Source organism: Fringilla coelebs (genome assembly GCF_963513975.1).
Source record: "Fringilla coelebs genome assembly, chromosome: 15".
Lineage (NCBI taxonomy): Eukaryota > Metazoa > Chordata > Aves > Passeriformes > Fringillidae > Fringilla > Fringilla coelebs.
The window spans coordinates 5,208,688-5,221,942 of record NC_140041.1 but is presented as its reverse complement, the minus strand read 5'-3'; the positions used below and the strand labels follow the sequence as shown (position 1 = coordinate 5,221,942).

The 13,255-nt window shown below is 40.3% G+C and overlaps 1 protein-coding gene across 6 annotated transcripts in view; it reads left to right on the top strand.

Moving 5' to 3' along the window:
- TENM2 (teneurin transmembrane protein 2) overlaps window positions 1-13,255 on the top strand; it is a gene marked incomplete at both ends in the record, with an annotated part of 473,693 nt that overhangs the window by 452,577 nt on the left and 7,861 nt on the right. For all 6 annotated transcript variants that reach the window (XM_084215965.1, XM_084215964.1, XM_084215963.1 and 3 more), the window contains 3 exons: window positions 5,700-5,875; window positions 7,437-7,672; window positions 12,549-12,845. In XM_084215965.1, coding sequence (XP_084072091.1) covers window positions 5,700-5,875; window positions 7,437-7,672; window positions 12,549-12,845 — 709 coding nt within the window. The remainder of the gene's footprint in view (window positions 1-5,699; window positions 5,876-7,436; window positions 7,673-12,548; window positions 12,846-13,255) is intronic.

Below are 13,255 nucleotides of genomic sequence, written 5' to 3'. Positions count from 1 at the left end.
GTTGATTAACTTCAATGATTGTTCATTCCTGAGACAAGTGAGGAAATTAGATCCCCAGCTATCTGTCAGACCCCTGGTGTAACTTCCATAATTTGTAGATAACCCAAAAGCACAGTGGTGTTCATGAGCATATAGATTAAATAGACAGAACTTCCTCTTTAAATGAAATTCATCTGAAGAGATGAGGTTCAAAAGTATATTAAAAATCTAGAAAAACTAGTCCAATTTTTATTAATATTCATCCTGTTATTAGTAGTCTCATTGCCATTTTTTGATCAAAACAATTTTAAATTTTAAAAAGAGAAGCTAAATGACACATTGAAAAATATATTTTAGTATGGCAAGTGTGATGCCATATATTTTGTCTGAATTCGTTAATGATTAAAAAATATCATTCCCCGAATCAGTGAGTAGAAAATAGGAATAAGCTTTATATATAATTTTAAATGGCAGGCTTATTTTCAAGTCACAGCCTAGCAGTGGCACTCACCTCTTAGTTTATTGATGCATTCAGCTTGGCCACCTGTTTCCTGTGTTCAGAGAAAATGTAAGAAATGCAGGGATGGAGGGAAGTGTGCTGAGTGTGCTGGGGATGCCTGCCCTGCCCAGGGGATGCTGCAGAGCTCCCTTTGGAAGGAAAGCAGTGCCCTCTCGTGGGGCCCTGCCTGCCCAGCCGCTCGCTGCTCTCCTCCAGCCCTGGCCTTCACCTGGCCAGGGGCTTCTTTTTCCTTCATATTTGGCAAAAATTAATTCTTCATCACAAATAATCCAGTTATATGGCCGCATGAAGGTACTACCTGCTGATTATAAGCTCAAGTAAAAGCTCACAGAATAAAATTTCATATTATTGCTGGTGAGATGTGGATGCCCTGCTAAGAAGGTTTTTTTGTTGTTTTTCTTTCCTCAATAGGTAGCCCAAGATGCAGTCATATAAATTAGGTATTTCTCAGAACACCAGAAAATAAATAGCAAATTAATTGAAAACTCTACATGAAATCCATGAAACATTAAAAAATGTCATCAGAAAGTTACTGGTTACAAAACTGATATAACTGGTGTCTGAGAGTCACACCAAGTGCTAAGTTAACATGGTTTATTAGAAAAATTCTATTATGATTCCTAAGGAAATACAGAAGGTAAGGGCTGTGATGTCTTACTGACATCACCTGAAAATATCATTTAATGTGTACAGAGTGCTGCAGATTTTTTTCCAAGATCAAATAAGAAAAGATGCACAACCTTTGCCTTAGGTCAGTGGAAGTTAAATACCATATTTAGATCTAAATATTACAGCCTGAGGTATTGTCTTAGGTAATTAGTAACTTTGATGAGGCAGCAGAAATAACTCATTTCTCCCAGATTTGTACATACATTCTCACAAGCATAGAGCCCACAGATGTGAGAACCATAAAGACGTTGTTTAAATTGAATATATTATTTAAATTGAATACAAACCTGAACAATCACAATCCACAGTCACTCAGTACTAGTTTCTGGTTTCTGTTTTTTTCTTTGAAACAGTTCCTAAGAGAAAATATTGTATTCATCATTCTGAAAATTTTTTGGTAGCTATAACTTAATATCAATTGAAGATGAAAGAAGTATTCAGCCAATGAGAGTTTATAAGGACAGTAAAATAGTTCTCTATGCAGTTACATTCATGCATTCATACAGACATAATCAGCAGTCAAAATTGTTAATATGGCAGCAGAACTGGAAAAGAACAGAGGTCTTTTAAGTGGTAAAGTACTACATGAGCTAAAGTTCTTATAAAAAATTTATGTCAGTGCATTTATATCAACCAGGCACTGAAGTGCCGTGTTATCTTATTGGGTATATTCCTCTCAATTTTAAATTTTAAAATTTCAACTTTACCCTGAAAATGCTCTCAGAATTAAATTTGTACAGTTGATCTAGGTGTGCATCTATCAGCAGAGAGTTGCAGACACAGGCTGGTTGGTGTGTGTGCACCCTCCATGTGTGAATTCTATAGATAGCATCTGTGCACGTGCATGCAGCTCATTTGCAGCAGGAACAGCCAAGGCTCTTCAATAATAGAACAGCTACCAGCAGGCTCACACGGGGTAATTTAAGCTTGGCTTGGGCATGAAGCACAGATCTTTGAAGCAGCTCCCAGTGGTATTCCTCTCGGTCCAGGGAGCATCCTCAGAGAGTGCTGCAGTTTTTTTTCTGGAATCAGTTTTAAAAGGGAGAGAAGACAGGGGTGTCTGTAAATGTGTGTGTGTCTGTGCCTTGCCCAGCTCTGTGTTAATCAGAAGCTGCTGTTCCTCCTCTCTGCAGTGTTGGATATGGCCCTGCCCTTCCTGCTCCACCCACGAGCTGCTAGGAGCACAAACCTGAGGCTGGGATGCTGGTCATAAAAACTGCCCGAGGAGCAGAGATGATGCCACAGTAGTGGCCAGGGGACAGCAGCCCTCAGGGCACTGTCACAAGCCCACTGAAGGCTGATGCACAGGTGCTTGTGGCTACCTGAGGAGGTGCCAGCTGTGTCCCATGGTCCAGGCTGAGCTGTGGGTATGGCCATGGGCAGCTCAGAGCCACCAGCTTTGTGGCTGCCATCACCCAGAGCTGTCCTGGAAACCTTTGCCTGCTGGCAGGGGGGTTTTGGTCACAGTTAGCAAAGAGTTGGTGAGGCAGCAGCGGGGAGATGCTGTTGTTTGTTGGTTTTTAAGGCACTGGGATAAAGAAAGGTTGATTGCCTTTGTAATGTTATGGGTAGAAAAACTTAGGATGAAGCCTTACTCTGACTGAAGTCAGTAACAAAATCTCAGGAATTGCAGAGTACCCAGAGCCCACCTCAGCTGAAAATGTAATGGTTGCCTTATCAGACCTGATTCATCCAGGCTGATGCTGTGTCACAGACTGCAATAGGTGGAGACTGCTTCTAAAAAAAACACCAGGTCAATTAATATATTTTTCATTGTAAATTCTGGTTTTTTACTTCATTAGACACAGGTTCATGACATGGAGAAGAGAAGTACATAATCATTTAATTAATATATAGTTTATTCTTATTATTCAGATCAATGTCTGGGTGTTGTATTCTACTGAACACTTGCTCTCATATAATACATATAATACATAAATTTTAAAAAATCTCAGGAATATGTCACTTAACCTTTTTGGTAGATAAAAGGTTTCTGTTATATTAATTTTAAATTTTTTACCTTTAAAGAATTTTTTTTAAATAAGATTTTATTTTGATACAATGGACAAAGTAGAAATGCCTTCTTCATATACTGGTATCACAGTGTGTATATATTATTTAAGAGTTAATTTTTCATATATCTAAGTCATAATCTAAATGGTCTGCAGATCTCCAACAAGAGTACTTTTGTATGTATTTTGTTAAGTGTATCCATCACTTGCTTTTAATCTTTACTGTTGTTGCTTTCAAAGCTGTGACCAGCATTGGAAAACACGCCCCATGGCAGGGGTAAAACAATCATTTCTTCACATAGCACTGGAATATTTTCATTTTTCTGCTTCAATCTCTCTACATCCACATCCATATTTACTTTTTAGACTGCCCTTACACTTTGAATAGAGATTTCCAGTGAGTAGCCCACAGCAATCCCCAGGAATTTTTCCTAGGTTAATTAAAAGCCCAGCAATGTGAATGAAAACTTTAAATTAATGTCTCATTTGCATTGCCTAAAATATATTTGCTGATGGGGAATTTCACCAGCCATTTTTCTGGAAGTTCACCGAGTGCTGCAGAGTCACACTGGAGACACTCATAGCTTTTTCTAGTTTGTCCTAAATAACACTGTGCTGAAAGATTTGACATCCAAGTGTTCTCTTCCTCACTCTGCTCATCATGAAACACACCACATACAGACTCTTAAAGGGCCTTATTAACCTTTTAACATTTTTGGAATTGTCCATTTTTTGTACTTTTTTTTTTCCCCTGCAAGATAGATGCTTGGCTGGATCTGGTTCTTCCTTTAGCTATTCTTTTGGAGTGCTTTTCAATATTTTTTGTGAAGATGTCTATAAAGACTTAACCCCTTTCATAGATTATCTCAACATATTCTCTTTTTTTCAGTATCTTGCTGATATGTCTATATATCTCTATATAAATATATATCTGTCTGTGGGGAGAAACTTGTGACTGTATTGAGGAAAATCATGCTGCTTTATCTTTCTTTGATCCTGAACCACTTAAATGAACACAATGTGTTATTGGTCCCTTCTAGGTCGCATGATGCTTTGTTTTATTGATTTCCTTCTTTGCCTAATACTTCCATTGGTTCTGGTAAGGCTTGTTGCTCCACAGGTGATTTTTTCCTTCCTCCTCAATATTCAGTTCAATGGGTGCAAACATTTGCAATGGATTTGAAAGTCATATGTTTGGTTCATTTTAACTGAGGAGCCAATCCCTGTCTGAATGTTTTAGATATGCTGTACAGTTCAGGTGGCCTAGTCTGAGGTTTCTGAGTGTTTTAATTGTATAGCCATGTTGAAAGCTCTGATTTTGTTTTCATCTTTACAGCTCACCACAGCCTGCAATGAACTGAGCTAGCTCCATGGTACTAAATGTGCTCCTCTTCTCTTCTGTTACTCTCAGGCAATGCAATGGATTTACCAGTTCTCTTCCAGGCTTCCTGCTCCCTGCATCTCTACATCCCAAGGATGACCAGTTGGTTTCAATCTCTACCTAAATTTTTCCCTTTGTCTACACAGGACATTTTTTCTTGCCTTTCTGCTCTCTAGAAGCACCTGTGCTTCGGTAGCGGCTGGGTGAGAGACTTGCACCAGTAGAGAGTTGCAGCAAGCAGAGTGTCAGACTGGAATGCTGATTTTGTTTCAGGTCCCCATTTCTTGCCCCTAAGATCCAAGGGATTGCTTCTTTAGCAAATGTATGCACACAGCTAGAGCATACTTCAGGAAAGGGGGAAAGGGTATGATTTGATTTCCAGCAGCATTCCTTCTCTCCCCCCTCCTCAGGCTTTATACCTCTAAAGAAATTTAACTCTGTAAAATCATGGAAAGCCTTTTTTTTCTTTTTTCTTTTTTTCTTTTTTTTTAATCTTTATGCCTCTGGAGCATTTAAATCATTTTCTAAGGTCTATTCTGAGTGCTGACTGCTGCCCTTTGTGCTTTTCATCTTTCATCTTTATGATCCAAAATACTGACCCCAAATCTGCAGTTCAATACTACAGATAAGATCTAAATGAAATTATAATGTTGTCAAGCTGATGTATATTTTAATACTTTATGGCAAGTTTATTCCTTGATATGTCACTCAAGACCATACTTAGTTTCCACTAGGTATTCAAAAGCAAATGTGCAGTTTATGCAATTGTTTGTTGCAGTGTCCATCAGAAGTCCACTTCCTTAAAGTGAAATGCAACTATTAAAATGCAGACTACTTTACTAGTTATAATTGTTTGAGCCAAATATCACTCCGTATATTCAAAATAATTTAATTAATTTAATAATTCAAAATATGCTAGCCTGGATTTGCAGCTATGTAGTTGAGATCAGTATCTAAAAAATATTATTTCATCATTATAGACTCTTTCAAGAACAGAGAAATAGATATGGCCAGGATGTTCTTGAAAATCTGTTTCAGTCTGGGTTTTTTGCACAAATGTGCTGCATTATTAATACATTGGGTATTGAAATGAACATATATCCTCATGCTTTTTTGCTCTCACTAACTTTTCTATTAGCTATGATCATGAAGGGCGTCTGACCAATGTAACACGTCCCACTGGAGTGGTAACTAGCCTTCATCGAGAAATGGAAAAGTCCATTACCATCGACATTGAGAATTCTAATCGGGATGACGATGTCACGGTCATCACAAATCTCTCCTCTGTGGAGGCTTCCTATACAGTTGTTCAAGGTACCAAAGCACACTTCTCAGCACACTCCTAACCACACACACAGCCTGAGAAAGCAATTCACTAATGATTCGTGTCATCAGTACACTTATGAGCAGGGGGAAACCGTGTAAGGTTTGCAAGGAAAACTCCCATAAAGCTTATTCCTAAAATGACAGGTCTTCAGGACAGGTAAGAGCCATTTCGCAGTCCTGCTCTGTGTCAAGTACATGTGGTCACTGTCTGCTGGGGAAAGTTAGTCCTGCCACTGCCTCCTGGTTCAGGGTCACTTCACCCACTCGCATATTTCTCTGTACTTCCCTGCAAAATTGGTTCTGACTTCTGTGCCACAGAGATGCAGCCTGACTGCTGGATATGGCTGCTGAGGAGATCCTTCTGGAGAGGCTCAGGAAGCCTTCTAGGAAAAGAAATCTTCTAAGTTTATACACTGCCATTAATTAGAGTGTAGAACAGTCAGGGCAGTGGATGGTGTGGTGCCAGATTGGCCCTCCCAAGAGCAGTGTTACAGCCCAAGGGTGGCAGGAGGCAGCAGCAACACAGGCTCAGAGTTTGTGTTGAGCATTCCAGCACCGCCCGGGCATTGCATCTGATGCAGTGGAGTCAGTTATCAAATACAGACTAAAAGGGATTTGGTGAGTGATGGGGCTTTTTAATTAAGATATAATGTCACTGGAATGAGAATATCACCACCAAACAATAGTGTCCTCCTGACATAAATGTCAACATTTGTAGACTATTACACTGTGACAGGTCTGGTTACAAAGACGTAATTTCTCTTATAGCAGATGATTAATTACGTAGATGCTGTCCTTCTGTCAGGCAAATATTGATGTGTTGCTGACAGCTGCACGCTCTGGCACTCCATCCTGGCTGAAAGAGGACTTGGCTGTGTCAAACAGCTGGAGAACTGCATGGCCAGAGAAGCAGGGGTTTGTTTCTGTAACTCCTCTCTGACAGAGACGGGTGTGCACATCAGGCCAGTGTGGTTCTGCTGGGGAGGCAGGGAGGCAGGAGAGGGAGCCACTGTGGCTGCCAGCTTGCACTGCTGGAGCCTCACACCTTGAGCATTTAAAGCCACACTGTAATTCTGTACAAGGCCTCTGCTTGGAGACAGTTTTTGAACAGAGGGAAACAAAAAAGAAGAGGCCTTCCTACTTCTTCCTGCTTATAAAGAGTCCAGCAATCATCTTCTTTTTCTTTTTGTCCTGGAGTTTAATGCTTTGTTGTTTATCCAGCAGTTCAGTTTTCAGGAGTTTTTGTTCATATCAGAAATAAATTACGTGGTTCAACACATATCACTGTGCATTTTGATTCACAATTAAGACTGAAGGGAAAAGATAATGAAATAAACACAGTATCTCTCTGCAGGCTCACTGTTACACTACTGTTCTTTACATGAATCAGTAACATCTGTAATTTCCACCATAGTACCACGTAAATGGTAATTGCAGGCTGACTTCATTTAACATCAACAGGAGTGCAATAAAAAACCAATCAAATTAAGCTATATGTTTTCTTTATGACTGGAGTAGCTAAATTATTTTCTTTTCATTATTGCTGTAGATCAAGTGAGGAACAGCTACCAGCTCTGTAATAATGGTACTTTGAGAGTGATGTATGCCAATGGCATGAGCATTAGCTTTCACAGCGAGCCTCATGTCCTGGCTGGGACTGTGACTCCCACCATAGGACGATGTAATATTTCCCTGCCCATGGAAAATGGTTTAAACTCAATTGAATGGCGCCTGAGGAAGGAGCAGATTAAAGGCAAAGTGACGGTGTTTGGAAGAAAGCTCAGGGTAAGTAGAACCTGTTGTTACAATAATCACCTTTTCCTCTTTGGGCAGAAAATTATTTTGTTTTTATTTTGAAGGGTGTTACTTTTACTTGTTAAAAATGCAGAGCTGTGGGATTGTCTTCGGCGTGACACTGTTTGAGAGCTCAGTTGGCCGCATGGGATCGTCTGCTACAATCAGCTATAGAGTTTGTTCCTAAAAATATTCCAAAAAAGATTGGTAAAAATACCTAAAATATTGCAGAATCACAGAATCATCAATGTTAGAATAAACCTTCCAGATCATGTAGTCCAATCATTGCCCCAGCCTCACCGTAATTGCCCCAAACTGTATCCCCAAATGCCCTACCCCAATGGCTCTGGAGAACATCCAGAGATGGTGACTCCACCACCTTCCTGGGCAACGTACTCTAATGCATGAACACTCTTTCAGTGAAAAAACTTTTTCAGATATCTAATCTGAACCTCCCCTGGTGCAACTTCAGGCCATTTCCTCTTGTCCTTTCATCTGAGATAACGGCAGAAGAGACTGACCCCTTTTTGCTAACTCCTTTCAGAGACTTGTAAAGTAATTAGGTCCTCCCAAACCAACTTTTCTCCAGATTAAACACCCCCAGCTCCCTCAGCCACTCCTCAAAAGATGTATTCTAGAGCCTCCCCCAGTTTCATTGCCCTGTTGCTGCAAAACACTCTGCCTCTCAAGGGGGTGGGAAACTGAGCACTCACCACTTGTAAAACTGCCAGGGCAGATTTACCCCAGCTCATGCTGGGGAGCAAACACAACTACAGCATTCTGCTGCTGTAAAATCCCCCTACAGACTCACTGAGACAGGCATGTTGTGTTTATTCCCTTTCCCAAATGGCAGATTGGAAAATAATTGCCATAATTACAAAATCGTAAGCACAGGATAAGGAAGACAGTCAGGTCATGTAATCCCTCCCCTGCCAAATTAAAGACCTGCTGCAGCTGGATTAATCCCATTCTGTGCTTTGCTGGCCTGATTTTCACTGATTTTTTTGACTGGACTACTTCAGTATGTACAGTTTAGGAAGGGATTTGAGATACTGGGCAGAAAACAAATGCAGTGCTGATCAAATCCTCACTCTTTTAGCAATTCTTTCAACATCTCTGAACACAAAATACAGTTCAGTGTGCTCAAGATCACATAGCAAATGCAATATATGCAAGCAATTATGTAGTGATTTACCAAAAAAAAGGCTTGGATATTAATTTTTTTATATTGTCCTATTGCTAGCATCTAATTCCCAGTGTTGAGTTGACAAATCTTTCCTTACTCTCACAAATGCTCAGAATGTACTTACTGGGGAGAGGGGGAAGGTTGGACAAAAAAATTGAATGAGATTAGCAGCTAATCCTTAATGACTAAATTTCATGTCTGTGTAATTGATTTTTGATGTGTTGACCTGCAGCAGTTGATTGGAAGTGGAAGACAGATCAGCTCTACATTTTGACTAGGTGTTGTTCAAAATAAAAATAAATAGGATGCTGAAATTAAATTGCAGTAATCCTAATTCTCAATACTAAAAATTTAATAGAGGCACTTGTGGTAATTAGCTGAAGTTAAGCACATCTTAGTGCTGAAACATTACCTGAGATAGGTTTTCTGAGATAGGTTTTCTTGCATCATGTTTATGCAAATCAAAACAATGCTTTATCTAGGAACACCTCAACATTTAATTGTCTGGTGTTAGTTCCTGTAACAATAATCACATATCCATTTAGCTCTTTTAAATGAAAATCACTATGAGATTATCACAGGTTGAGTGGACTGAAAATGAAATTTGAAAACTAGAGAGAAAGCATAGAATTTATTTGCATCTCATTTATTGTAATTCATCTTTACAAAATGTTTAGTGAACGAAGCAGAGCAAGTGTGTTGGAATGCTGTGGGGAGCAGGTGGCAGGCAGGGGAGCTGTGGCACACAGTGACACAGAGCAGGGCACTGCTGCAGAGCTGGCAGAGCAGCAGGGCCACCTCCTGGAGCCCCAGTCCCCATCAGTGTGACTGGAGGGGTGGCCATTCCTTGTGATTCACCTCTTGGCTGAGTACTTCACCTTGCAGTACTCTGAGGAATATTTGCTGGAGTCTATGCCCCTTTGCTTCTTAAAGGGGGCTTATAAAAAGATAGGGAGAGACTTTGTTTTAGGGTCTGTTGTGATAGGACAAGGCGTGGCAGCTTTATCTAAAAGAGGGTAGATTTAAAGCAGTGAAACAGAAGATTTTTATGGTGATGTGGAGAGGCACTGGTGCAGGTTGCCCAGGGCAGTGGTAGGTGAGGTGCCCCATTCCTGGAAGCACTGAGGGTGAGGTTGGAGGGCTCTGCACAGCCTGGTCCAGTTGAAGATGTCCCTGCTCTGTGCAGAGGGGTTGTTCTGGGTGAGTCACAGGTGACTCCCAGCCACACCTGTTGGAATCTGCACACCTGCCTGGGCACATTTCATCCACCTGAGAAAGGAACTGCACCTTTCTCTTACCCACTCACTGTCTGCTGCTGTGTGATGCACCACACGTTCAGTGCCTTGCTGTAGTTTCAGCTAAAGTCCTGCTGAGATTCCTGTCTGAAGAATTTTGATTATGGAGCAGCATCCTGTAAGTGATTTCTGTGGCCAGACCTTTCCAAGGCACAAAGGGCTTGTCCCTTGGCCACCTCAGCAGCAGCCAAGGGAAAGCCAGATGAGCACGTGGGAAGTGAACAAAAGAGAAAGGCCTGTCAAGTAATCTGCAGTTCTGATACTTGGGACTGCTCTCAGTGTTCCCAGGAAGGGTGGGAATTATCAGCCTGTTTAGGTTCCTATATAATTAATATGATACTGCAATTACAGTCTCTGGTTTTACTCATTTTACAAATGCAAATGAAGGGGCCGAATTGTCCAAGCAGGTGATGTTCGTGTGTGCATCTCCAAGTGATGTTTGTGTGTGTGCACGGCTCTTGTGTGTGTAATCATTTTTAAAACCCTATTAATTTTGTTTTCTATGGCAAAACCATCTAACTGTTATAATGTTTTTGAAAAAAGAGAGGATACCTCCAGTCAGACTTTCCTTTGTGCAGATTACTCTTGCAGTTACTGTAATGGAGGGAGCAAAACCCAGAAATCCTGACTGATTTATGAAGCTTCAGAAGTTACAAAAAAACCAAAACAAACAAAACCCCCAAAGTTAAAATTCTGTTCATAATCTTTCTGAAAGGCATTTTTTTTCTTTTTAGAAAATCTGCTCACCCTTAAGAAATTGGGGTGTTTCAGTCATACACTAGCCCTTTAATTCTATAGCTAAATATTTTTGAGAGGTCAAAGCTCTCTTCTGCTCATGAAAATGGATTTTTTTATGTGTCTGCCATCAGGGCTGATCCTACAAAACAAGAGTAACCAGTTGAGAAACTATTGACGCTGAGTTTGGCTTCCCTGGCTTTATTTTCATTGCAATGGGAGAGCAGAATATGACTTGTTTTGCCCCAAGGTGTTTTAAGAAAAATACTCTGTCTTTTCTGTGAATCACAGGGCAAGTTGTTACTGGGATAACCTTTGGGAAAACCTACAGAAAAGAGCTTTTTTTTCTCCTAGTAATTGCCCACTGAGGAAATGCAAACTGTTAAAGAGATTAATTTCATTAATGGAAAAAATTAGGATAATGAGCAATAATTTGAAATAATTATTTCTTTACAAACAGAAAACTGTATTAATTTTAAATGTGTCTGTATAACTGAATTTCTACTGAGTTGGTTGGGGTGGGAATTGGGTTTACCCCTGCCAGTAAATATATCTCAGAGTAATTTTTATATCCTCAAGAAAGGCTCAGGGTTAATTTACATATTGTTTGATGTACAGTTTAATTTTGGATAAGAGGAAACATTGCATTATCAAAGCCACTGTAAAATATAAGCTAAAGAACAAATTCCCAGAAACTGATGAATAGTTTAAAGTAGTTGTTCCTCTGAAATTATATCTAATTTAAAAACTTCTACTTTATTAATGACACATCTACAATTAAATTACTTAAGAAGCTTTATCAGATTACACCATTAGCCTGAATTCTATGGCTCACCCCCCAGTGAATATATTTATGTATCTCTCATTATAACACTCTCCCTAGAAGCCTCCCCATTTGGCATTCTTATTCTCCTTTGCCTCTGTTTTGCTCTTTTATTTTAAATAAATAAATAAATAAATCTGCCACTGAAATACTTCATGCTGTACTTTGAATGAAAATTATAACAAAAAAAAAGGGGGGGGGGGGGGAAGAAAAATATTAAACCTAATTATTTAGCACCTTTCCTTTCAACACTAGAAATCCATCTTTCCCAGCCTGTATGATCAGGATTTTTAATTCCATCCCAAGGGAAGGATCTGTTGAATATTTGGAAAGTAAATGAAGAAAACGGTAAATGAATGATTTCTAAGCAGGGTGATGCAATTATAGAAGTGGCTAAACCTCAATAAAGACATGAATATTTCTTCTGTTGTTCTTAGAGTGATTGTAGGGGAAAAGGCAAAAAAAAATTTGATGGTGGAAGTACAAAATGAAAGAAAAATAGTAGAAAATAGAAAGATAGAATAAGTAGAAAAATATTCCATGCAAAATAATTTGTTCCTCTGCTCTTTAAGACCTCGGTGTGCAGAATGTCTGTCTGTTCTGACCCATAACAGAAGCTTTTTACTGTAGGATATCACCTCCCATATTGCAGTGAGATGGGAAATACCCCAGCGGGACCCCAAATTATTTCAATATATACTCTGAAATAGAAAGCAAAAGCCAGTTCACAGGAACCCTGCCCTTTTCACAAAGGATTTCCCTGCTGGGCATCCCATTTCCCCGCTGTAAGCCAGGCGTGCACTGAGCGCAGCCTCCTTCCCTCGCCAGGTGCACGGCAGGAACTTGCTGTCCATCGACTACGACCGCAACATCCGCACCGAGAAGATCTACGACGACCACCGCAAGTTCACGCTGCGCATCATCTACGACCAGCTGGGCCGGCCCTTCCTCTGGCTGCCCAGCAGCGGCCTGGCCGCCGTCAACGTCTCCTACTTCCTCAACGGGCGGCTGGCAGGGCTGCAGCGCGGGGCCATGAGCGAGAGGACCGACATCGACAAGCAGGGCAGGATCGTGTCGCGCATGTTCGCCGACGGCAAAGTGTGGAGCTACACCTACCTGGAAAACGTAGGTTGGGTTCCCAGGATGAGGGAAGAGATGAGAAAGTTGACTCTATGTTCAGAAGGCTTGATTTGTTATTTTATGGTATATATTATATTAAAAGCTATACTAAAAGAACAGAAGAAAAAATTTCATCAGAAAGCTTAGTTAAGAAGAGAAAAGAAGTGAATAACAAAGGTTTGTCTCTGAGTGAAACAGTCTAGACAGCTGGGCTGTGATTGGCCATTAATTAGAAACAACTACATGAGACCAATCACAGATCCACTTGTTGCATTCGACAGCAGCAGATAATCATTGTTTACACATTATTCCTGAGGCCTCTCAGCTTTGGCCTAAAGAAAGGATTTTCATAAAACATGTCAGTTGTGTCGTGTGGTTGTGTTCATAGGGGTCTCACGACGAGGTAAGAGATGAGA